General features: G+C 40.9%; 1 protein-coding gene across 2 annotated transcripts in view; it reads left to right on the top strand.

Annotated features, from left to right (window-relative positions):
- Positions 1-27,799, top strand: part of LOC139747994 (acetylcholine receptor subunit alpha-like 1) — a 420,788-nt gene that overhangs the window by 370,312 nt on the left and 22,677 nt on the right. For both annotated transcript variants that reach the window (XM_071660530.1, XM_071660531.1), the window contains exon 4: positions 12,104-12,284. In XM_071660530.1, the coding sequence (XP_071516631.1) occupies positions 12,104-12,284 (181 nt within the window). The remainder of the gene's footprint in view (positions 1-12,103; positions 12,285-27,799) is intronic.

The raw sequence follows: 27,799 nt of genomic DNA, 5'->3' as shown, positions 1-27,799 counted from the left end.
CCTTGATACAGGCGTCCTTCGAGTCCCTGGTATCCCTAGTACATCGCATACCCTTGCCACGCCTTGACGCGGCCATTTCGCCCTCCCATCATACGCCCTCTAAGGCTGCTGTATTCGCCCTATCATGCCTTGTTCTGATTTACAAACTCATCCCTCACCAGGTCTTCCTAGTCACTACATCTACCCCTACCACGCCTTATTACAACCAGTGCACTCTCCTCCACAACGTTCTGGTACAGCCGCTAGACACGTCGCTAGTCACCCCTACCAGGCCTTGTTATTGTTGGTTGTGTGGTGCTGCGGGTGGAAGTGAATTTGACGGCACCGGAGGCAGCTACTGTGATGCCAATGGTGGCAATGTTAGCAGCTCTCTGGCGGCAATATTGGCAAAGTTTCTTGCCTGTGACGGCACTGTTAGTAGCAAATGGTCCTTTATACCACTGTTGGTACTGTTATTGGTCCTGCGGTGCTGCTAATGGCTCTTTTAGGGGCTCTATGATGCTGCTGATGGCGGTTATAATAGCTCGTGTGACAACAACGCTGTTGGCAGGGTTAGTGGCGCTGATAGCTTTATTAGTGTCCTGTAATATCAATGATAGTGTTGATGGCCTTATGACGGCATTGTTAGCAGAGTTAGTGGCCTTTGGCGATGGCTGTGGTAGAGATAATGGCAGTGTTGTGGTGGATCAAGTATGTGGCCATTGTGGTAGTATGGCAGACTAGCAATTCTGCCTTTTTTGTCCTGAAGGCACCAACAGTAACAGTGATGTACTGCTGCATGCTACGTTCGCTTGGCTTGGTTTAGATTAGTTATTGAGCTCCACAGATGTCTTTTGTTGGCTTTTGTGTTGCTTGACGAAGAACATGGAGGAGATTCCGTTTCTTAATGATTTCTTAAAGCGACACTTTAGCCGGGACATTACCGAGACTCCCTCCTGCTTGCTAAATGACTGTACAGTTCCCCTGAAACATTATCTAGCTGTTCATTGTACAACTATATTTCCAACTGAGTTGGGTGAGGAACAGCAATGACTCCGGGAGAAAGAAGCTGCACTGTAGCAGAAACAAAAATTGTCTCTATTAAAGTCTCCAAAATCCAGTGCGGCTGGAACTTGGGTGTGCGTAAAGATTTCTGGTAACTGTGGCTTTTGTATAAGCACTAAACTCCTCACAGCAACGGTTGGGTACAGTAGGGAAAACGAGGAGGAAGACGAGGTGAGACAAACCTTCAGGAGGAGAGAGAAGAAATAGAAATGAGTACTTAAGAGGAGAAGACGGATCACACCTAGAAGAACCATCATACTGCCACAACAACCACTAGTTGTTGGTTACCCTTCTGTTACGAAGACATCGTACAGGACCGGTCTCAACCTCGTCATCCAATGGGCTGCCACTGGTCGCTATATACAGTCACACATTTGCCCCGGGATGCGATCCTCTACTCCTTTACAATGATTCTGATTTTCCCCGTAAGAGCGACAAATTCACTGTTGTACGTGTACCATTTTGTGGGCAAAGGCACCGATGACGATACAGAGGAAAGAAACGGTCCAGAAATGGATGAGTTGGAAGGCTTGTGATGCTGTACCCTATCGGAGGCTCGGTGGCTACGGGCAGGAATAAGAAGTAGAATATTTCACTGAATAGATGATTAACTTAGTAGAAGGAAGCAAAGGACACATCATCAGCAAGGCAAAGGGTAAAAAGAAAGCGTTTTTATGTCCTTTTTTCTTAAATTGCGTCACAGACTCCCTTGGGGTAGAGGTTAGTGTTCCTGACCGCGACTCATTCACGGGCCGTCAAGGGTCGAGCACACAGATTCGATTCCTGGTTGTGGCAGTCGGTTCACAGTCAACCCAGCTGTTCATTCACCCTTAGGGGTTGGTCATATATATATATATATATATATATATATATATATATATATATATATATATATATATATATATATAGCGTTAATGTGATGACTTTGATTGGGGCCTCATCTAACGTAAAAAGAAATATATTTCCACAACCTTGCAGATCACATCCTCTAGGGATACTGGTCTGCAGTTCAGTGCTTCTTCCCGGTGTCCTTTCTTACATAGAGGTATGACGTTTGCCATTTATCACTTCCTTTTTATTTTCCGCTTCTACAATATCTCGAAGAAAAATTGAAGGGGTTTGTCTCGTGTGTGAATAAGAGAGAGAGAGAGAGAGAGAGAGAGAGAGAGAGACTACCAAATCCTTTCACGACTCAAGTAAAACACTTAGATCCTTTATTTTGCTCTGCGTTGTGAGCATAAATGCGTTCATTTTATACATGTAGTGTATATAGCGAAATTGTAAGTGTTTTGGTAATAAACCCTTTGAACCGGGTCTTATGCAGGGCAGCTACCGTCCCTCCTGCCTTCCAGAATAAATACTTCCACCATAAATAGGGATTTGAATCCCTGATCCCGGACTTGGTTGGGGCTCACGCGGGAGGGAAGGTTGAGCTGATGGATCTTCTGTTACGTGTTTCCTAATTTTCCTAAGTGATACTCTGTTTTCTTCTTACTTTTCTTATTTTTTTCCGATAACTAAGATTTCAATACATTCTGGTCGTTTACTTTTCGTTAGTATACTTTGACTTTTTTGCTAATTTGTATGAAAAATCTCATAAGTTAGGGGAAGAGGGAGATGCGTTAAATCATATCAACTCGGACTTTTTACTTGGGTAACAATACAATTTTTTTCAGTACAAAAAGAAATGAAATGGTTATGCAACAGAGGACAAACAAGAGCGTCGTGATATACTTCACACATTATAACACTTACAGGCTGTCCATAGCATAATGAAGTTAGTGACTGGGGGGATAATTCTAAATAAGTTTACTAGACTTACACCGGTGAGACACTCGTCCTGAACTCAGTGACAGGCATTTATGCAAACATTACGTAGGCTGCTCATCAGCTAACCATTTCTCGGTGGTAATGTTCTATATTTAGTTTTTTGAGGCACTTTTAGCAATAAAAAAAGAACTGATGTCATCCTTACACAAGGAAAGTTAACTCCAGTTAATGAAGTACATGAGGTCCTGCTTGTTTGATATAAGAATGGTATTTCAGGCAAAAAAAAAAAAAAAAAGAAAAGATAGCAAATATTTACCTGAAGAGCAAGCAAAGGCACTAGAAGGCGGCCAACTCCTTTGCTGCGGCATGAACATTCAACCATGAACTATTGATTTAAACTGAAGCGTTATCGGACAGAGAATCAGATCATACTGAACTCGAAAGTCCTCACCATAAGCGTAACGCTTTGATCACAGTTCAGTTGGCTAAGTTTCTGGACACGAAAGTATTATGACGGTTCTAAGATACTGGAGTTAAGATTTCTCTTGATACCGTAAGTCTTGTTCTTCGTTCTTTAACAATTAGAAAAAGCGTTGAGTTCATACTAACACAAAGAGACCATGACTCAAATGTTACGACTAGTTCTTGATATGCTTTCACTTCCACAATAATTGTTTTAGGTATGGAAGATGTCTGCTGGATGTACAATAGGACTAAGTAAAACTTGCGTTACATTTTATAAAATGATTTTAACATACACTGAGCATTTTCATCTGACACCACCAGCAGATTCTAGTGATAATAAGACATCTGTATCAGATGCTTTAAGATAGATATCTTTATTTGACAGCTAACCTTGGAGGCTTAAAGCCTTTCGTTAGTACCTCCAAGGTTTAGCAGAAGACAAGAAAGAACTCAGAACCGCACACCGCTAAACCACACTAGCCATTAACGAAAAATACTTGGAACATACAAGTCTCCATTTCATTGCCGTACTGTTAAGCAACTGACATGTTAGAACGGAGAAAATTTTTACAAGAAGAAATGGTTCCTATAAGATAATTGAAACTACATATTAATTTCCGTCGGTGAGAAAGTCCATTTGTATATTTTCCGGTGATGAGATAATACAGATTATTAGTTTCAGGGATATCAAAGTCTGAGAGAGATGCTACATGCTTCTTGCAAAGAAAGACGCAGTTAAATGTAGGAAAACTGATGATGCTATTGATAAGACGAAGCCAAGATGAAAGCAGCATTGCAAACATTCTCAAAATGGAATATGTAAGACCACTGTACTAAGGGAAAGTAACAACAAACCAGTATGCCCACGTTAGCTTGACATTACATGTGACAGAAGGCTCCGAAGACGCGATAACGGAACACAGTGCTGGAGCATTTGATCATCAACTGGAGAGATGAAGGCCAACATGGATTCGTGCCTAGGAAATATATGCAGACACGATTTTTAGCTCACTGCAAGAGCATTTGTGAAACGCTAAGGAAGATGAACACTTTTTCTCTGTTCTGTTACACCAGGGCAGTGTATTCTAAATAGCAACTGATTCACTTTCCAGCCCTCCACGACTAGCAAACTGTAGACCTGCTTTTTTCCTCGATCCTGTAATTTACCTTCCTTGCCACCCCCATCCATGAAAATACGAAACAACCATGGTGACGTCACCCTCGAAGTACTTCCTCTCTCAGCTTGGACTATTCACTCGTCTCCGTTGCTACCCCCACACACGAATTACTCTCTCGAGAAATACTCTTCACACCATCTTGTAGCTTTCCTTCCACACCATATACTTGTAGCATCTTCAACATGGCTTTGCTCTCAACCCATTCGTACCCTAATGTATATATATATATATATGTATATATATATATATATATATATATATATATATATATATATATATATATATATATATATATATGTGTGTGTGTGTGTGTGTGTGTGTGTGTGTGTGTGTGTTGGAAAGGATCACGATTTTGCGCTTGATAAAGATATTCCTGAGTCCACAGAGAAAATGAAACACGATAAGTTCCCAAGTGCACTTTCGTGTAATAATCACATCATCAGGGGAGACACAAGAGAGAAATATAAGTCAGTTGATATACATCGAAAACACGAAGCTAGGACGCCATTTGGTAAACATGCGATTGTCCACGACATACAACGAGCGTTCATAAACTTATCATTTTACAAATTTTATCAACAATAAAGTTATCTAATTTGTATAGACCATTACTAATATTATCATAATTCTTTGCGTATTTGATGATAGAAGATTCAATGATATTTCTCGTGGTGATAGAGTTAGAGTTAATAACTGAGATGGCATTACACCAGTCAATACAATGATCATAGTTTTTAACTTGATTAAACAATGCATGTGGTTTTTGTCCCGTCCTTATGCTATATTTATGTTGCTCAAGTCTAACAGAAAGATCCTTACCACTCTTCCAACATAAAATTCATCAATTTCGACATGGCACTTATAGATGCATCCAAGAGAATTTTCTGGTGAATTCCTGATTAAGGTATTCTTTTTAGTACAATTGTTGCTGAAGGCAATATTTACATTAAAGAATTTAAGCAACATGGGAAGTAAAGTGAAATTATTATCAAAAGGGAGAACTAAAAGATTCTTGGTGTCAATGGGATGTTTGGGCTCAACTCTACAAAATGATTTCTTTGCTAACTTAAGGGATTTATCAATGAAAGATCTAGGGTACTTTAACTTGGATCCAATAGAATATATCTTCTCAAACTCATCATCAATAAACTCTGGATTGCAAATACGTAATGCCCTAAGGAACATAGATTGAAATGATGATAATTTAACTCTGTCATGTTGAGATGGGTAATAATGGATGTATGAGCATACATTGGTAGGTTTTCTGTATATGCTAAACTTAAACTTGTTTCCTTACCTATGGATCATGCAGTCTAAAAATGGTAACGTACCATTATTTTGGGAGTTGTGGTTTCGGTGCATTATCACATGACAGCTAGAGACTGAGTATGAACGAATGGGGCCTTTGTTGTCTTTTCCTAGCGCTACCTCGCACACATGAGGGGGGAGGGGGTTGTTATTTCATGTGTGGCGAGGTGGCGATGGGAATGAATAAAGGCAGACAGTATGAATTATGTACATGTGTATATATGTATATGTCTGTGTGTGTATATATATGTTTACGTTGAGATGTATAGGTATGTATATTTGCGTGTATGGACGTGTATGTACATACATGTGTATGTGGGTGGGTTGGGCCATTCTTTCGTCTGTTTCCTTGCGCTACATCGCTAACGCGTGAGACAGCGGCAAAGCAAAATAATAAGAATACAAAATAAAATAAATACCATTATTTTCATTTTCTACAGTAAATTTGATGGAAGGTACTAAATTGTTGAGTAAGGGGAGAAATATTTTTAAATTTTCATTTGTTGGCCAAACACAAAGAACATCATCTACATACCTAAACCAAATTGCATCAGAAGGTAAGATATCTTTAAGTAGTTTTGTTTAAAAAAATTCCATATAAAGATTACTTAGTACAGGTGAAAGAGGGTTACCCATTGCCATACCAAATTTTTGAGCATAATAATCTCCATTGAATTGAAATACACAGTCTTTTATACACAATTTTATCAGTTCATGGAAAACAGACTTTGAAACAGGTAAATGAATATCATCCAAGACATCAAATAGATATTCTAAAAGGTATCAACTGGAACTTTAGTGAAAAGTGAGGAAACATCAAAGCTAACTAGTTTGAAATCAGAACATAGATATTGTTTAGCTTGTAGACTAAATCTACATTTTTCATGATATTAGAATTTGATACCTTACCCACAAAAGGGCTTAATAAAGAAACTAACAATTTTGACATTTTATATGTGATGCAGCCTACTGAACTCACTATAGGTCTTGCTGGAAAATTCTGTTTGTGTTTTAATAAGTCCATACATATATGGCAATGAAGGGGACAAAGATGACAAACTTTTGATAAGAGAAATGTTACCTTTCAACAACAGCTTCATTTCTTTATTGAAATGGGAATTGACTGCTTCTAAGGGAATTTTACTAAGTTTAGAATATGTTGTGTCATCATTTAAAAAATCATTCATTTTAGATAAATAGTTACTTTTGTTATACGTTGAGATGTATAGTAATGTATATTTGCGTGTGTGGACGTTTATGTATATACATTTGTATGTGGGTGGGTTGGGCCATTCTTTCGTGTGTTTCCTTGCGCTACCTCGCTAACGCGGGAGACAGCGACAAAGAAAAATAAAAGAAAGTTACTTTGTCTAAAATCACAACAGTGTTAGCCTTATCTGCTTCAGTAATATGTATATACTTGTTTTTTGTTTTTTTTAAGGTGTTAATAGCTCTTATAAATCTTTTAGGGCAATTAGGCTCCACTGGTTTTGACAAACTGGCATAGACTAAATTAGGTTATGGTTTAAGTTTTGTCTGCTCTAACAAGGAAGCCAGCTATGCTGATGTCACAAAGTCTTTTTGTAATTTCGAGAAATACTAATTTAAGTAATGATGAATTTAATATCTGTAAGGGTTTAGTGTATGCCAGTTTGTCAAGCTAAACAATATCAATGTTAATTTTGATTTCAAACTAGTTAGCTTTAATGTTCCCTCACTTTTCACTAAAGTTCCTGTTGATGACCTTTTAGAATATTTATTTGATGCCTTGGATGATAATCATTTACCTGTTTCAAAGTCTGTTTTCATTGAACTGATAAAATTATGTATTAAAGACTGTGTATTTCAATTCACTGGAGATTATTATGCTCAAAAATTTGGGATGGCAATGGGTAACCCTCTTTCACCTGTACCAAGTAATCTTTATATGGAATTTTTTTAAACAAATTACCAAAGGATATCTTAACTTCTAATGCAATTTGGTTTAGGTGTGTAGATGATGATGTTTGTGTTTGGCCAACAAATGAAAATTTACAAATATTTCTTCCCTTACTTAACAATTTAGTGCCTTCCATAAAATTTACTGTAGAAAATGAAAATCGTGGTATGTCACCATTTTTAGTTTGCATAATCCATAGGCAAGGAAACAAGTCTAAGTTTAGCATATACAGAAAACCTACCAATGTATGCTCATATATCCATTATTACTCATCTCAACATGAGAGTTAAATTATCATCATTTCAATCTATGTTCCTTAGGGCATTACGTAATTGCAGTCCAGAGTTTATTGATGATGAGTTTGATAAGGTATATTCTATTGGATCAAAGTTAAAGTACCCTAGATCTTTCATTGATAAATCCCTTAAGTTAGCAAAGAAATCATTTCGTAGAGTTGAGCCCAAACCTCCCATTGAAACCAAGAATCTTTTAGTTCACCCTTTTAATGATAATTTCACTTTACTCCCCATGTTGCTTAAAGTCTTTAATGTAAATGTTGCCTTTCGCAACAATAATACTATAAAGAATATCTTAATCAGGAATTTCCCAGAAAATTCTCTTGGATGCATCTATAAAGTGCCATGTGGAAATTGTGATAAAGTTCATATTGGGCAGAGTGGTAAGGATCTTTCTGTTAGACTTAAGCAACATGAATATAGTATAAGAACGTGACAAGAATCAAATGCCTTGTTTAAGCACGTTAAAAACTATGATCATTGTGTTGACTGGAGTAATGCCATCTCAATTTTTAACTCTAACTCTATTACCACGAAAAAATCATTGAATTTCTATTATTAAATACACAAAGCATTATAATCTTAATATTAGTGATGGTCTACACACATTAGATAACTTTATTGTTGATAAAATTTGTAAAATGAAGTTTATGAACGTTCGTTGTATGTCGTGGACAATCGCATGTTTACCAAATGGCGTCCTAGCTTCGTCTCTTCGATGTGTATCAACTGACTTATATTTCTCTCTTGTGTCTCCCCTGACGATGTGATTACACGAAAGTGCACTTAGGAACTTATCGTGTTTCATTTTCCCCGTGGACTCATAGGAATATATATATATATATATATATATATATATATATATATATATATATATATATATATATATATATATATATTTCTTTCATACTATTCGCCATTTCTCGCGTTAGCGAGGTAGCGTTAAGAACAGAAGACTGGGTCTTCGAGGGAATATCCCCACCTGGCCTCCTTCTCTGTTCCTTCTTTTGCAAAATTAAAAAAAAACAAGAACTAGAGGGGAGGATTTCCAGCCCCCTGCTCCCTTCCCTTTTAGTCGCTTTCTACGACACGCAGGTAATACGTGGGAAGTATTGTTTCTCCCCTATCCCCAGGGATTATATATATATATATATATATATATATATATATATATATATATATATATATATATATATATATATATATATATATTTTGTCTCCCGCGTTTGCGAGGTAGCGCAAGGAAACAGACGAAAGAAATGGCCCAACCCACCCCCATACACATGTATATACATACGTCCACACACGCAAATATACATACCTACACAGCTTTCCATGGTTTACCCCAGACGCTTCACATGCCCTGATTCAATCCACTGACAGCACGTCAACCCCGGTATACCACATCGATCCAATTCACTCTATTCCTTGCCCTCCTTTCACCCTCCTGCATGTTCAGGCCCCGATCACACAAAATCTTTTTCACTCCATCTTTCCACCTCCAATTTGGTCTTCCACTTCTCCTCGTTCCCTCCACCTCCGACACATATATCCTCTTGGTCAATCTTTCCTCACTCATTCTCTCCATGTGCCCAAACCATTTCAAAACACCCTCTTCTGCTCTCTCAACCACGCTCTTTTTATTTCCACACATCTCTCTTACCCTTACGTTACTTACTCGATCAAACCACCTCACACCACACATTGTCCTCAAACATCTCATTTCCAGCACATCCATGCGTATATATATATATATATATATATATATATATATATATATATATATATATATATATATATATATCCCTGGGGATAGGGGAGAAAGAATACTTCTCACGTATTCCCTGCGTGTCGTAGAAGGCGACTAAAAGGGAAGGGAGCGGGGGGCTGGAAATCCTCCCCTCTCGTTTTTAGTTTTCCTAGTGAAGGAACAGAGGAGGGGGCCAAGTGAGGATATTCCCTCAAGGGCTCAGTCCTCTGTTCTTAACGCTACCTTGCTGACGCGGGAAATGGTGATTAGTATAAAAAAAAAAAATATATATATATATATATATATATATATATATATATATATATATATATATATATATATATATATATATATATATATATATATCTTTTTCTTTCAAACTATTCGCCATTTCCCGCATTAGCGAGGTAGCGTTAAGAACAGAGGACTGGGCCTTTGAGGGAATACCCTCACCTGGCCCAATTCTCTGTTCCTTATTTTGAAAAAAAAAAAAAAAAAAAAAAAAAACGAGAGGGGAGGATTTCCAGCCCCCCGCTCCCTCCCCCTTTAGTCGCCTTCTACGACACGCAGGGAATACGTGGGAAGTATTCTTAATCCCCTATCCCCAGGGATAATATATATATATATATATATATATATATATATATATATATATATATATATATTATCCCTGGGGATAGGGGATTAAGAATACTTCCCACGTATTCCCTGCGTGTCGTAGAAGGCGACTAAAGGGGGAGGGAGCGGGGGGCTGGAAATCCTCCCCTCTCGTTTTTTTTTTGATTTTCCAAAAGAAGGAACAGAGGGGGCCAGGTGAGGATATTCCAAAAAAGGCCCAGTCCTCTGTTCTTAACGCTACCTCGCTAACGCGGGAAATGGCGAATAGTTTAAAAGAAAGAAAAAAAAAAAAATATATATATATATATATATATATATATATATATATATATATATATATATATATATATATATATATATATATATTGATACTTGATCGTCGCTTCTCGCATTAGCGAGATAGCGCCAATAACAGACGAAGAAAGGCCACATCCGCTCACATCTATTCTCTAGCTGTTATGTCGTGTGATTCACCGAAACCACAGCTCCCTGTCCACATCCACGCCCCACACACCTTTCCGTAGTTTACTCGGGACGCAATACATGCCCTGGTTCAGTCCACTGACAGCCCGTCGTTCCCAGTATACCATATCGTTCCAATTCGTTCCACCCCATGCACTCCTTTCACCCTTCTTCATGTCCAGGTCCCGGTTGCCTTCCAAGATTGATACATCATGCACTCGACTAACTACATGCCATATCCTACCCAACCATAATCATCGCCTTTCGCGGCTCACCATTTTCTATACATCCAAAACATAATCTGTCCCACTCTTCCAACACCGGTTTGCTAGTTAAAGCAATCTACTCTTATCTATAAGCTTTCGCATGTCCTTTTCCATGATGTGTCATTTCAGTAACATTCCGTTTCCTGCCTATCGACAGTACTTATAGAAATCTCGCGCCCAACATCCAATAAGTTTTCTTCCAGGTTAGAAACCTGCTCTCTCTCTCTCTCTCTCTCTCTCTCTCTCTCTCTCTCTCTCTCTCTCTCTCTCTCTCTCTCTCTCTCTCTCTTCTTGCTCGAGATCTAGCAATGACTTCTTTACTGTCAAAACTTTCTTGCCCTCTTTTCCTTCACTTCCATGGCGTGGCTAAATTTTCTGATATCAAAATCAGTCATGTTCTTCCAGTGTTGTGAGCATGTTTTAGCATCCAGTTATGCCTGTCCCATCTTCTAGCTATGTTCTAACTATTTTCTAATATACATCTATGTTCTCCCCACTTTTCTAACATATAGCTATGTTCTAAATTTTCTAACATCTAGCTATGTTCTCCTTACTGTTCTAACATCTAGCTGTGTTCTCCCTACTGTTCTAACATCTAGCAATGTTCTCCCCACTTTTCTAACATCTAGCTATGTTCTCCCCACTTTTCTAACATCTAGCTATGTTCTACCCACTATTCTAACATCTAGCTTTGTTCTCCCCACTTTCCTAACATCTAGCTACGTTCTCCTCACTTTCCTTATATCTGGCTATGTTCTCCCCGCTTTCCTAACATCTAACTGTGTTCTCCCCACTTTCCTAACAGCTAGCTATGTTCTCCCCACTTTCGTAACATCTTGCCATGTTCTCCCCAGTTACCTACCATCTAGCTATGTTCTCTCCACTTCCCTGATATCTGGATATCTTCTTTCCACTTAAAACCTTTTACGTATGTTCTCCATGTTGTGTGACAACTAGGTAAGTTCTCCCCACATACTTACCTTACATATGTTCGTTCTTTTTGGCAGTGCCGACGGGAACTACGAGGTAACCATCATGACGAAAGCTGTGTTGCACTATGACGGTCGAGTCACCTGGAAACCGCCAGCCATCTACAAGTCTTCATGTGAGATCGATGTTGAGTTCTTCCCCTTCGATCAACAGACCTGCTTCATGAAGTTTGGTTCCTGGACCTATGACGGTTACATGGTGAGTCAGTCGGTCATTGGGATTTTATGAGGATATGTGAAAGAAGATACTGGTCATGTAGATGATAGGAGCTGCCGTTGTTGAAGTTGTAGTGTCATTGGTAAAAGTTATTGTTTTAGTGGCTGCGATCTGCTAGCTATAGCAACTGAGTGGTAGATATGAGAGAGATAGATCCAGTAGTGTTGCTGGTCAGGCTAGTGATAGATATGAGATAGGTGCAGTGGTGTTGGTACTCAGGCTAGTGGTAGATATGAGACTGATACAGTATGAACACTGATGCTTGAATGAATTTAAACGATTTACAGGAAATATGGAAAACATGAAATTAACGAATGTATTAAAGAGAATGATTATGGCACTAGCCGTGACAGGGACTAAAGAAGCTATGTATGTTACCATATGAGGCGTGAATAATCGAGGAAACTGCTTTTTGTCCAGAAAGAAGAAATGTGATGATACTTGAAAATATGAACCCATCTCGCGCGCACACACACACACCCACACACAAACACACACACACACACACACACACACACACACACACACACACACACACAGTACAGAGGAGAACAACAAAGATGGTATCTAAAATAAGAGATGTAAGATACACTGAGAAGCTGGGAACTGTTGAACTGCCAATTAAGGGATACAACCACTGGTGTTGTGTGGGGGAGAAGGTTAAGGGATACAACCACTGGTGTTGTGTGGGGGAGAAGGTTAAGGGATACAACCACTGGTGTTGTGTGGGGGAGAAGGTTAAGGGATACAACCACTGGTGTTGTGTGGGGGAGAAGGTTAAGGGATACAACCACTGGTGTTGTGTGGGGGAGAAGGTTAAGGGATACAACCACTGGTGTTGTGTGGGGGAGAAGGTTAAGGGATACAACCACTGGTGTTGTGTGGGGGAGAAGGTTAAGGGATACAACCACTGGTGTTGTGTGGGGGAGAAGGTTAAGGGATACAACCACTGGTGTTGTGTGGGGGAGAAGGTTAAGGGATACAACCACTGGTGTTGTGTGGGGGAGAAGGTTAAGGGATACAACCACTGGTGTTGTGTGGGGGAGAAGGTTAAGGGATACAACCACTGGTGTTGTGTGGGGGAGAAGGTTAAGGGATACAACCACTGGTGTTGTGTGGGGGAGAAGGTTAAGGGATACAACCACTGGTGTTGTGTGGGGGAGAAGGTTAAGGGATACAACCACTGGTGTTGTGTGGGGGAGAAGGTTAAGGGATACAACCACTGGTGTTGTGTGGGGGAGAAGGTTAAGGGATACAACCACTGGTGTTGTGTGGGGGAGAAGGTTAAGGGATACAACCACTGGTGTTGTGTGGGGGAGAAGGTTAAGGGATACAACCACTGGTGTTGTGTGGGGGAGAAGGTTAAGGGATACAACCACTGGTGTTGTGTGGGGGAGAAGGTTAAGGGATACAACCACTGGTGTTGTGTGGGGGAGAAGGTTAAGGGATACAACCACTGGTGTTGTGTGGGGGAGAAGGTTAAGGGATACAACCACTGGTGTTGTGTGGGGGAGAAGGTTAAGGGATACAACCACTGGTGTTGTGTGGGGGAGAAGGTTAAGGGATACAACCACTGGTGTTGTGTGGGGGAGAAGGTTAAGGGATACAACCACTGGTGTTGTGTGGGGGAGAAGGTTAAGGGATACAACCACTGGTGTTGTGTGGGGGAGAAGGTTAAGGGATACAACCACTGGTGTTGTGTGGGGGAGAAGGTTAAGGGATACAACCACTGGTGTTGTGTGGGGGAGAAGGTTAAGGGATACAACCACTGGTGTTGTGTGGGGGAGAAGGTTAAGGGATACAACCACTGGTGTTGTGTGGGGGAGAAGGTTAAGGGATACAACCACTGGTGTTGTGTGGGGGAGAAGGTTAAGGGATACAACCACTGGTGTTGTGTGGGGGAGAAGGTTAAGGGATACAACCACTGGTGTTGTGTGGGGGAGAAGGTTAAGGGATACAACCACTGGTGTTGTGTGGGGGAGAAGGTTAAGGGATACAACCACTGGTGTTGTGTGGGGGAGAAGGTTAAGGGATACAACCACTGGTGTTGTGTGGGGGAGAAGGTTAAGGGATACAACCACTGGTGTTGTGTGGGGGAGAAGGTTAAGGGATACAACCACTGGTGTTGTGTGGGGGAGAAGGTTAAGGGATACAACCACTGGTGTTGTGTGGGGGAGAAGGTTAAGGGATACAACCACTGGTGTTGTGTGGGGGAGAAGGTTAAGGGATACAACCACTGGTGTTGTGTGGGGGAGAAGGTTAAGGGATACAACCACTGGTGTTGTGTGGGGGAGAAGGTTAAGGGATACAACCACTGGTGTTGTGTGGGGGAGAAGGTTAAGGGATACAACCACTGGTGTTGTGTGGGGGAGAAGGTTAAGGGATACAACCACTGGTGTTGTGTGGGGGAGAAGGTTAAGGGATACAACCACTGGTGTTGTGTGGGGGAGAAGGTTAAGGGATACAACCACTGGTGTTGTGTGGGGGAGAAGGTTAAGGGATACAACCACTGGTGTTGTGTGGGGGAGAAGGTTAAGGGATACAACCACTGGTGTTGTGTGGGGGAGAAGGTTAAGGGATACAACCACTGGTGTTGTGTGGGGGAGAAGGTTAAGGGATACAACCACTGGTGTTGTGTGGGGGAGAAGGTTAAGGGATACAACCACTGGTGTTGTGTGGGGGAGAAGGTTAAGGGATACAACCACTGGTGTTGTGTGGGGGAGAAGGTTAAGGGATACAACCACTGGTGTTGTGTGGGGGAGAAGGTTAAGGGATACAACCACTGGTGTTGTGTGGGGGAGAAGGTTAAGGGATACAACCACTGGTGTTGTGTGGGGGAGAAGGTTAAGGGATACAACCACTGGTGTTGTGTGGGGGAGAAGGTTAAGGGATACAACCACTGGTGTTGTGTGGGGGAGAAGGTTAAGGGATACAACCACTGGTGTTGTGTGGGGGAGAAGGTTAAGGGATACAACCACTGGTGTTGTGTGGGGGAGAAGGTTAAGGGATACAACCACTGGTGTTGTGTGGGGGAGAAGGTTAAGGGATACAACTACTGGTGTAGTGTGGGGGAGAAGGTTAAGGGTTACAACCATAGGTGTTGTGTAGGGGTGAAGGTTAATGGGTCTAACCACTGGTGTTGTGTGGGGGAGAAAGTTAAGGGACACAACCACTGGTGTTGTGTGGGGGAGAAGGTTAAGGGACACAACCACTGGTGTTGTGTGGGGGAGAAGGTTAAGGGATACAACCACTGGTGTTGTGTGGGGGAGAAGGTTAAGGGATACAACCACTGGTGTTGTGGGGGGGAGAAGGTTAAGGGATACAACCACTGGTGTTGTGTGGGGGAGAAAGTTAAGGGATACAACCACTGGTGTTGTGTGGGGGAGAAGGTTAAGGGATACAACCACTGGTGTTGTGGGGGGGAGAAGGTTAAGGGATACAACCACTGGTGTTGTGTGGGAGGAGTATGACCATTAGGTGGGCCAGCTCGCAGAGCCGCCAGTTAGTGGGGGGGGGGGGGGGGGGGGGGGGGGGGGGGGCGCAAGCCGGGGCGGGGAGGGGGGGGGGGGGGGGGGGTTGAGGCCAGGCAGTGACGGTAGTAGTGGTGGGTGATGACAGTGTCTTCCCAGCTTCCGTCGCCAGTAAGACCGTATTGCCCCGATAACACACTTAATTTCCGACCGTGTTTCCGGTGGGCGGTCTCCTGAATGCTTGGGGGTCAGGTTCTCCCGCTGTTAGAATCTTTGGGGGTCCTCTCTCTCTCTCTCTCTCTCTCTCTCTCTCTCTCTCTCTCTCTCTCTCTCTCTCTCTCTCTCTCTCTCTCAGGCAGTCACCGACAGACGAGGTGCTTCACAGGTATTATCCGCCTGGGCATCGGGAACATTGATAATGACTGCCCAGTGTGCCAGCATTTCACTGCATGTCAGATTGCGCTCCTTTGACCCAAGTAGGTGTCTTTTCTTCCTTCCCACCTCACCTACACGCTAGTTGTGGACTTTCATTCCACATGCATAGTCTATCTCACACTTAACTCTTGACAGCTTGTAATTCACACGACTCGTTCATCTCAAACCCCAGGTTTCCTTGCGGTGAACGTTGCGCTGTAGCCTTAGGTTTTGGAAAATTTCATTGTAATTATTCGTAAGTACTCTATCCCTCTACTCACATCTTTAGAGAGATAGCTTCAGGCAAAGAAAGGGTCAAAGGTATGATGTGCGCACATCTACTCTCAAGATAGAATATCTGATGTATCGATACCAGTGGCTCCTGCCCACACTTTGCCGCCTTCATGTTCCCTGTTTTAGGCTACTGACAGCACTTCGCTTCCCGCATTCCATGCACACTTCTCATCCTTGTTCATTATTCATGCCTCGTTACCCCAGGCCCTCTTTCACTCCTTTCTTCTGTCTCCTTAGTTTTCCTCACAAAATAGATTTTGTGATCACCGGTAGAGATTTTGCATAGTACAATTTCATCGCATCGTTTTGCCATGATATTTATAAACAAACCTGTTACAGAACCTACGGCAAGCATAAGCATTACTTTCGATTTAGGTTTGAAAATTCCGTGGTATGAGATGATAGGTGGCCTTGCAGGCACTAACTGCTGGTGATGGTGATTAAGGATGAATTGGAATGTCTGGACGAGCGAGATCCAGCATTTTTTTTTTTAGTTGAATTAATTGTTTACGAGAAGATGCTCTTGCCTGTGCATTTATGTCCTGCTTTTGCTAAGTGTTTCAAGTTACCGTACATATTAAACATTGTGGCGGTGTCCCTAAGAGGACTGTATGAACTGATTTTCGCTAACTTTTGAGATAAATACCTTCTTTATTGTAGAAATCACAGATATATCCAGAAAAAGGGTTTGCCATACGTAAATTGCAATTCTGGTTTTAGTTTTATTTGCTGCGGTCACATATCAAATATCAAACCACCTCACACCACAAATTGTCCTCAAACATCTCATTTCCAGCACATCCATCCTCCTACGCACAACTCTATCCATAGCCCACGTCTCGCAACCATACAACATTGTTGGAACCACTATTCCTTCAAACATACCCATTTTTGCTTTCCGAGATAATGTTCTCGACTTCCACACATTCTTCAAGGCTCCCAGAATTTTCGCTCCCTCCCCCACCCTATGATCCACTTCCGCTTCCATGGTTCCATCCGCTGCCAGATCCACTCCCAGATATCTAAAACACTTCACTTCCTCCAGTTTTTCTCCATTCAAACTCACCTCCCAATTGACTTGACCCTCAACCCTACTGTACCTAATAACCTTGCTATTATTCACATTTACTCTTAACTTTCTTCTTTCACACACTTTACCAAACTCAGTCACCAGCTTCTGCAGTTTCTCACATGAATCAGCCACCAGCGCTGTATCATCAGCGAACAACAACTGACTCACTTCCCAAGCTCTCTCATCCCCAACAGACTTCATACTTGCCCCTCTTTCCAAAACTCTTGCATTCACCTCCCTAACAACCCCATCCATAAACAAATTAAACAACCATGGAGACATCACACACCCCTGCCGCAAACCTACATTCACTGAGAACCAATCACTTTCCTCTCTTCCTACACGTACACATGCCTTACATCCTCGATAAAAACTTTTCACTGCTTCTAACAACTTGCCTCCCACACCATATATTCTTAATACCTTCCACAGAGCATCTCTATCAACTCTATCATATGCCTTCTCCAGATCCATAAATGCTACATACAAATCCATTTGCTTTTCTAAGTATTTCTCACATACATTCTTCAAAGCAAACACCTGATCCACACATCCTTTACCTCTTCTGGGGAAGAGCAGCGGTATAGATGTTTATATTAATTCTGTACTTTTTTGTATTATAGTTTTTTCTTGGAAACGAGAGCGTATTTAGATAATTCATCTCACCCGTTTTGTATATATTACTCTGATGTTCACGCTGCATGCATTTTAAAGGACAGCCGCCCACAATGCTTGCTGTACAATATAACTTACGGTGGGAGTCACAACCCACAAACAAAACCTGTTTTGTAGAAAATAAAGAAATTCTATCTTTTTATTTTTGATTAATAAAACTCTATTGCCTGTTGTCCAAATTTAGGTTATAAAACATCGTTACTTTACAAAATTTGATTTGCAATTTTTAAAGAAAGTCTTTACATTCTTTGAACCTTCCACATTCTTTGAACCTTCCATTTCTTTTCTTTTTTTATCGAAGGTATATTTGAATTTATATTTGAGACATTTTGTAGATATCCTCTTGTAAATTACACTGTATGTATTTCAAAGGAAATCACCCATGGCGCTTCTGTTCTGCACAGATAGATATTTTTTTCTCGGAAAATCATACTTTTGTTGATTCAATTCATTTACAACGAATATCTTTTGATATCTGGCTGTTTTATGAAAATCAGGTGACAGATATTAACTAACTAGTATGGTCTTCTTAAACTGCTAATGTACATCCTCTGTTTACCGAGGAAAATCAATATAAACCATCTACTAAGAATGCTGATTCTTTTTGACTTATAGTTTCTGAGTGCACCATGAAAGGAAGACCCTTTCAATAGGCTCCCGTTTTCTTTTGATGCTTCTTTCCCTTCCCTGCCAACATCGGAGGCTGCTTTTGTTCAGGAAATGGGTCTTAACTTAGGCTTTTGTGACGCCCTAATAGCATTCTTTTCGCTGTAAAAGTGAGGATACTGGTAATATTATAATGATGAAGCATAATTCTCCTTCCTTTATATCAGGAACTCTATATTTGTCACGTCTCAATAGTGTACCGTATTAATATACTTAAGGCTAAAGGACTTCAGTCATATACCCCGTCACTATGATTCTTAAAGTAGATAGGGTGAGGTTTGTATAGCAAGAAAAAAAAAAAATGGAATTTTGTGCAAAAAAAATTGAGCCATAAGATTAAATCCACTAGAAAGAAAAATTAAAGGGACGTTGAATTTCCTAAAAGTTTCAAGAGGTGGGAGTGATTCAAAGACTGATACGGGGTGAGAGGTTAAAATCAAACGCGTATACAGACATACTCTTGCGAGCAACGACACAAACTCCTCGGGCGGGAGATTTAGAATAAACGCGCGCTCCCGCGCGAGCACACACACACACACACACACACAAATACTCATCAGGACATCAAATTAAATAATCGAATATTTTTTTAGGTTATGACTTTTCAATAATTTTGTGAAAGTAATTCAACGGACAGTGCACCCGAAAGTCTCTTGGGATAGGATAAATTGGACTGACGTGGTATATGGGGGCCCACAAGCTGGCAGCGATCTGATCCAAGATCAAGTGATACAATGGAGTACTCTATGGGGGCTTGGCTGAGTATTTTAGGCGCTGGTTTCAGAACATTATATATGACAGCCAGACTGTGGATGTGTACGAGACCATCATTCGATTGTTCCCTTTGCTACTCTCTCTCTCTCTCTCTCTCTCTCTCTCTCTCTTTCTCTCTCTCTCTCTCTCTCTCTCTCTCTCTCTCTCTCTCTCTCTCTCTCTCTCTCTCTCTCTCTCTCTCTCTCTTCTCTCTCTCTCTCACTCGCTCGCTCTCTCTGTACGTGCTAGCCCTGCCTAATGTTGAAATCTCTTCGATGTAGTTGTAGGTAAGTAGGTAACATCGTTTATCAACCTATTCGACAGTAAAGTAACAGATGAAGTAGCTTATGCTTCCCTTAACTAAACAGACATATTGTGCAATGTTTACTCCGTTTTTAAAGACCTTTTATTTGCCAGTCATTGCCAGATATCCATGTTCAACTCTCACCTGATTAGACATAAAATGAATGAACACTTGTTTACAGATATATTGATATACTGTAACTCATGTGCGTATTCAAACGGTATTTAACAGGTGCAATTTCCCGAATAAAAACACAGTCAAAAATCACAAAGAAGTTGAGATAAAGTTTGTTTCCAAACTGCAGTTCTCAGATTTTAAGTTCTTGTGAAGAGGTAACTTGTAAGAAAGTCAAATATTTTAGTGTATGATTCTGTACGTGTAACTGCAGAAGCTAATGTGGGTGCAGAAGCTTGATTCAACGAATCATATCAGCGAGATAATAAAGATAAGCTTTTCTCACTGTGAGAGACTCTGTGTAAGACACAAGTCGTATGGGACTGACAATGCTTTGGTAAAGGATACTGTAGTTGAACAGCTACAATTACTGACTCGTCACGAACCTACCATCAACAACTAGGAGAAACACACACACACACACACACACACACACACACACACACACACACATTCGTATATTATATTATATATTTTGAATTTCGTCATACTTGATCTCCGTTTCCCGCGTGAGCGAGGTAGCGCCCACACACACACACACACACACACACACACACACACACACACACACATACGTATATATTATATTATATATTTTGAGTTTCATCATACTTGATCGCCGTTTCCCGCGTGAGCGAGGTACCGCCCACACACACACACACACACACACACACACACATATATATATATATATATATATATATATATATATATATATATATATATATATATGCGTGTCGTAGAAAGCGACTAGAGGGGACGGGAGCGGGGGGCCGGAAATCCTCCCCTCCTTGTATTAACTTTCTAAAATGGGAAACAGAAGAAGGAGTCACGCGGGGAGTGATCATCCTCCTCGAAGGCTCAGAGTGGGGTGCCTAAATGTGTGTGGATGTAACCAAGATGTGAAAAAAGGAGAGATAGGTAGTATGTTTGAGGAAAGGAACCTGGATGTTTTGGCTCTGAGTGAAACGAAGCTCAAGGGTAAAGGGGAAGAGTGGTTTGGAAATGTCTGGGGAGTGAAGTCAGGGGTTAGTGAGAGGACAAGAGCAAGGGAAGGAGTAGCAATACTCCTGAAGCAGGAGTTGTGGGAGTATGTGATAGAATGTAAGAAAGTAAATTCTCGATTAATATGGGTAAAATTGAAAGTTGATGGAGAGAGGTGGGTGATTATTGGTGCATATGCACCTGGGCATGAGAAGAAAGATCATGAGAGGCAAGTGTTTTGGGAGCAGCTGAATGAGTGTGTTAGCGGTTTTGATGCACGAGACCGGGTTATAGTGATGGGTGATTTGAATGCAAAGGTGAGTAATGTGGCAGTTGAGGGAATAATTGGTATGCATGGGGTGTTCAGTGTTGTAAATGGAAATGGTGAAGAGCTTGTAGATTTATGTGCTGAAAAAGGACTGATGATTGGGAATACCTGGTTTAAAAAGCGAGATATACATAAGTATACTTATGTAAGTAGGAGAGATGGCCAGAGAGCGTTATTGGATTACGTGTTAATTGACAGGCGTGCGAAAGAGAGACTTTTGGATGTTAATGTGCTGAGAGGTGCAACTGGAGGGATGTCTGATCATTATCTTGTGGAGGCTAAGGTGAAGATTAGTATGGGTTTTCAGAAAAGAGGAGTGAATGTTGGGGTGAAGAAGGTGGTGAGAGTAAGTGAGCTTGGGAAGGAGACCTGTGTGGGGAAGTACCAGGAGAGACTGTGTACAGAATGGAAAAAGGTGAGAACAATGGAAGTAAGGGGAGTGGGGGAGGAATGGGATGTATTTAGGGAATCAGTGATGGATTGCGCAAAAGATGCTTGTGGCATGAGAAGAGTGGGAGGTGGGCTGTTTAGAAAGGGTAGTGAGTGGTGGGATGAAGAAGTAAGAGTATTAGTGAAAGAGAAGAGAGAGGCATTTGGACGATTTTTGCAGGGAAAAAATGCAATTGAGTGGGAGAAGTATAAAAGAAAGAGACAGGAGGTCAAGAGAAAGGTGCAAGAGGTGAAAAAAAGGGCAAATGAGAGTTGGGGTGAGAGACTATCAGTAAATTTTAGGGAGAATAAAAAGATGTTCTGGAAGGAGGTAAATAGGGTGCGTAAGACAAGGGAGCAAATGGGAACTTCAGTGAAGGGCGTAAATGGGGAGGTGATAACAAGTAGCGGTGATGTGAGAAGGAGATGGAATGAGTATTTTGAAGGTTTGTTGAATGTGTCTGATGACAGAGTGGCAGATATAGGGTGTTTTGGTCGAGGTGGTGTGCAAAGTGAGAGGGTTAGGGAAAATGATTTGGTAAACAGAGAAGAGGTAGTAAAAGCTTTGCGGAAGATGAAAGCCGGCAAGGCAGCAGGTTTGGATGGTATTGCAGTGGAATTTATTAAAAAAGGGGGTGACTGTATTGTTGACTGGTTGGTAAGGTTATTTAATGTATGTATGACTCATGGTGAGGTGCCTGAGGATTGGCGGAATGCGTGCATAGTGCCATTGTACAAAGGCAAAGGGGATAAGAGTGAGTGCTCAAATTACAGAGGTATAAGTTTGTTGAGTATTCCTGGTAAATTATATGGGAGGGTATTGATTGAGAGGGTGAAGGCATGTACAGAGCATCAGATTGGGGAAGAGCAGTGCGGTTTCAGAAGTGGTAGAGGATGTGTGGATCAGGTGTTTGCTTTGAAGAATGTATGTGAGAAATACTTAGAAAAGCAAATGGATTTGTATGTAGCATTTATGGATCTGGAGAAGGCATATGATAGAGTTGATAGAGATGCTCTGTGGAAGGTATTAAGAATATATGGTGTGGGAGGCAAGTTGTTAGAAGCAGTGAAAAGTTTTTATCGAGGATGTAAGGCATGTGTACGTGTAGGAAGAGAGGAAAGTGATTGGTTCTCAGTGAATGTAGGTTTGCGGCAGGGGTGTGTGATGTCTCCATGGTTGTTTAATTTGTTTATGGATGGGGTTGTAAGGGAGGTAAATGCAAGAGTCCTGGAAAGAGGGGCAAGTATGAAGTCTGTTGGGGATGAGAGAGCTTGGGAAGTGAGTCAGTTGTTGTTCGCTGATGATACAGCGCTGGTGGCTGATTCATGTGAGAAACTGCAGAAGCTGGTGACTGAGTTTGGTAAAGTGTGTGGAAGAAGAAAGTTGAGAGTAAATGTGAATAAGAGCAAGGTTATTAGGTACAGTAGGGGTGAGGGTCAAGTCAATTGGGAGGTGAGTTTGAATGGAGAAAAACTGGAGGAAGTGAAGTGTTTTAGATATCTGGGAGTGGATCTGTCAGCGGATGGAACCATGGAAGCGGAAGTGGATCATAGGGTGGGGGAGGGGGCGAAAATTTTGGGAGCCTTGAAAAATGTGTGGAAGTCGAGAACATTATCTCGGAAAGCAAAAATGGGTATGTTTGAGGGAATAGTGGTTCCAACAATGTTGTATGGTTGCGAGGCGTGGGCTATGGATAGAGATGTGCGCAGGAGGATGGATGTGCTGGAAATGAGATGTTTGAGGACAATGTGTGGTGTGAGGTGGTTTGATCGAGTAAGTAACGTAAGGGTAAGAGAGATGTGTGGAAATAAAAAGAGCGTGGTTGAGAGAGCAGAAGAGGGTGTTTTGAAATGGTTTGGGCACATGGAGAGAATGAGTGAGGAGAGATTGACCAAGAGGATATATGTGTCGGAGGTGGAGGGAACGAGGAGAAGAGGGAGACCAAATTGGAGGTGGAAAGATGGAGTGAAAAAGATTTTGTGTGATCGGGGCCTGAACATGCAGGAGGGTGAAAGGAGGGCAAGGAATAGAGTGAATTGGAGTCATGTGGTATACAGGGGTTGACGTGCTGTCAGTGGATTGAATCAAGGCATGTGAAGCGTCTGGGGTAAACCATGGAAAGCTGTGTAGGTATGTATATTTGCGTGTGTGGACGTGTGTATGTACATGTGTATGGGGGGGGGGGGTTGGGCCATTTCTTTCGTCTGTTTCCTTGCGCTACCTCGCAAACGCGGGAGACAGCGACAAAGTATAAAAAAAAAAAAAAAAAAAAAAAAAAAAAAAAAATATATATATATACATATATATATATATATATATATATATATATATATATATATATATATATATATATATATATATTCTTTCTTTTTCAAACTATTCGCCATTTCCCGCATTAGCGAGGTAGCGTTAAGAACAGAGGACTGGGCCTTTGAGGGAATACCCTCACCTGGCCCAATTCTCTGTTCCTTCTTTTGGAAAATTAAAAAAAAAAAAAAAAAAAAAAAAAATATATATATATATATATATATATATATATATATATATATATATATATATATATATATATATATATATATATATTTTTTCTTTTTTTTTTTTTGCTTTGTCGCTGTCTCCCGCGTTTGCGAGGAAGCGCAAGGAAACAGACGAAAGAAATGGCCCAACCCACCCTAATACACATGTATATACCTATGTCCACACACGCAAATATACATACCTACACAGCTTTCCATGGTTTACCCCAGACGCTTCACATGCCCTGATTCAATCCACTGACAGCACGTCAACCCCGGTATACCACATCGATCCAATTCACTCTATTCCTTGCCCTCTTTTCACCCTCCTGCATGTTCAGGCCCCGATCACACAAAATCTTTTTCACTCCATCTTTCCACCTCCAATTTGGTCTCCCACTTCTCCTCGTTCCATCCACCTCCGACACATATATCCTCTTGGTCAATCTTTCCTCACTAATTCTCTCCATGTGCCCAAAGCATTTCAAAACACCCTCTTCTGCTCTCTCAACCACGCTCTTTTTATTTCCACACATCTCTCTTACCCTTACGTTACTTACTCGATCAAACCACCTCACACCACACATTGTCCTCAAACATCTCATTTCCAGCACATCCACCCTCCTGCGCACAACTCTATCCATAGCCCACGCCTCGCAACCATACAAAATTGTTGGAACCACTATTCCTTCAAACATACCCATTTTTGCTTTCCGAGATAATGTTCTCGACTTCCACACATTCTTCAAGGCTCCCAGGATTTTCGCCCCCTCCCCCACCCTATGATCCACTTCCGCTTCCATATATATATATATATATATATATATATATATATATATATATATATATATATATATATATATATATATATAATTCCTATGAGTCCACGGGGAAAATGAAACACGAAAAGTTCCCAAGTGCACTTTCGTGTAATAATCACATCATCAGGGGAGACACAAGAGAGGAATATAACAGTCAGTTGATATACATCGAAGAGACGAAGCTAGGACGCCATATGGTAAACATGTGATTGTCCAAAACATACAACGAGCGTTCATAAACTTATCTTTTTAAGTTTATGATAAGTTTATGATAAGTTTATGAACGCTCGTTGTATGTTTTGGACAATCGCATGTTTACCAAATGGCGTCCTAGCTTCGCCTCTTCGATGTATATCAACTGACTGTTATATTCCTCTCTTGTGTCTCCCCTGATGATGTAATTATTACACGAAAGTGCACTTTGGAACTTTTCGTGTTTCATTTTCCCCGTGGACTCATAGGAATATCTTGATCACGCGCAAAATTGTGATCCTTTCCAATATATATATATATATATATATATATATATATATATATATATATATATATATATATATATATATATATATATATATATATCTTCCATATTCTATTATTCATGTCTTGCTCACAAATATCTACACAACTGTTGGATAACTAGAAACATTTTGAGTGGAGTACCATTAGTGAGCATGTGTAATTGGTGTATAAAACAAAAAATGATCATACATACATACATACATTCATATATATATATATATATATATATATATATATATATATATATATATATATATATATATATATTTTTATATTTTATTATACTTTGTCGCTGTCTCCCGCGTTTGCGAGGTAGCGCAAGGAAACAGACGAAAGAAATGGCCCCACCCCCCCCCCCCCCATGCACATGTATATACATACGTCCACACACGCAAATATACATACCTACACAGCTTTCCATGGTTTACCCCAGACGCTTCACATGCCCTGCTTCAATCCACTGACAGCACGTCAACCCCGGTATACCACATCGCTCCAATTCACTCTATTCCTTGCCCTCCTTTCACCCTCCTGCATGTTCAGGCCCCGATCACACAAAATCTTTTTCACTCCATCTTTCCACCTCCAATTTGGTCTCCCTCTTCTCCTTGTTCCCTCCACCTCCGACACATTTATCCTCTTGGTCAATCTTTCCTCACTCATCCTCTCCATGTGCCCAAACCACTTCAAAACACCCTCTTCTGCTCTCTCAACCACGCTCTTTTTATTTCCACACATCTCTCTTACCCTTACGTTACTCACTCGATCAAACCACCTCACACCACACATTGTCCTCAAACATCTCATTTCCAGCACATCCATCCTCCTGCGCACAACTCTATCCATAGCCCACGCCTCGCAACCATACAACATTGTTGGAACCACTATTCCTTCAAACATACCCATTTTTGCTTTCCGAGATAATGTTCTCGACTTCCATATATATATATATATATATATATATATATATATATATATATATAACCCCCCCACACATATGTATGTGCATGTGTGTGGGGGGGTTGGGCCATTTCTTTCGTCTGTTTCCTTGCGCTACCTCGCAGACGCGGGAGACAGCGACAGAGTATAAAAAAAAAAGAAAAAATATATATATACATATATATATATGTTATCCCTGGGGATAGGGGAGAAAGAATACTTCCCACGTATTCCCTGCGTGTCGTAGAAGGCGACTAAAAGGGAAGGGAGCGGGGGGCTGGAAATCCTCCCCTCTCATTTTTCTTTTTTTTTTTTTCCAAAAGAAGTAACAGAGAAGTGGGTCAGGTGAGAATATTCCCTCAAAGGCCCAGTCCTCTGTTCTTAACGCTACCTCGCTATCGCGGGAAATGGCGAATAGTATGAAAGAAAGAAAAAGATATATATATATATATCCCTGGGGATAGGGGATTAAGAAATCTTCCCACGTGTTCCCTGCGTGTCGTAGAAGGCGACTAAAAGGGGAGGGCGTGGGGGGCTGGAAATCCTCCCCTCTCGTTTTTTTATAATTTTCCAAAAGAAGGAGCGGAGTGGGGCCAGGTGAGGATGTTCCAAAAAAGCCCAGTCCTCTGTTCTTAATGCTACCTCGCTAACGCGGGAAATGGCGAATAGTTAAAAAAAAAAAAAAAGGATATATATATATATATATATATATATATATATATATATATATATATATATATATATATATATATATATTATACTTAACCGCCGTCTCCCGCGTTAGCGAAGTAGCGCAGGCTGCCACTAACTACAACTTTTATGTCTGTACAAGTCATTTACACAACTTGTTACTTGAAATAAGAATATTGAGTCCAATGTTTCCTGTAAATTTGAAATTAGATACATTGCTAGAGACTGTAATTCTCAGGCAAGACAGATGTCATCTCATGCAATTTCATTTAACGCTACACTGCACTCAAGTACAGGTAGATGGTAAACCTTAGAATAGGTATATCACTCGGCAACGGCACATACATGTTTCACCCCGTAGGGATAAATGGACCAGGTAAGTTATTCATTGATATTATACTTTGTCAATGTCTCCCGTGTTAGCGAGGTAGCGCAAGGAAACAGACGA

Source organism: Panulirus ornatus, chromosome 71, assembly GCF_036320965.1.
Source record: "Panulirus ornatus isolate Po-2019 chromosome 71, ASM3632096v1, whole genome shotgun sequence".
Classification (NCBI taxonomy): Eukaryota; Metazoa; Arthropoda; class Malacostraca; order Decapoda; family Palinuridae; genus Panulirus; species Panulirus ornatus.
This window is presented reverse-complemented; position numbering and strand designations above follow the sequence as displayed.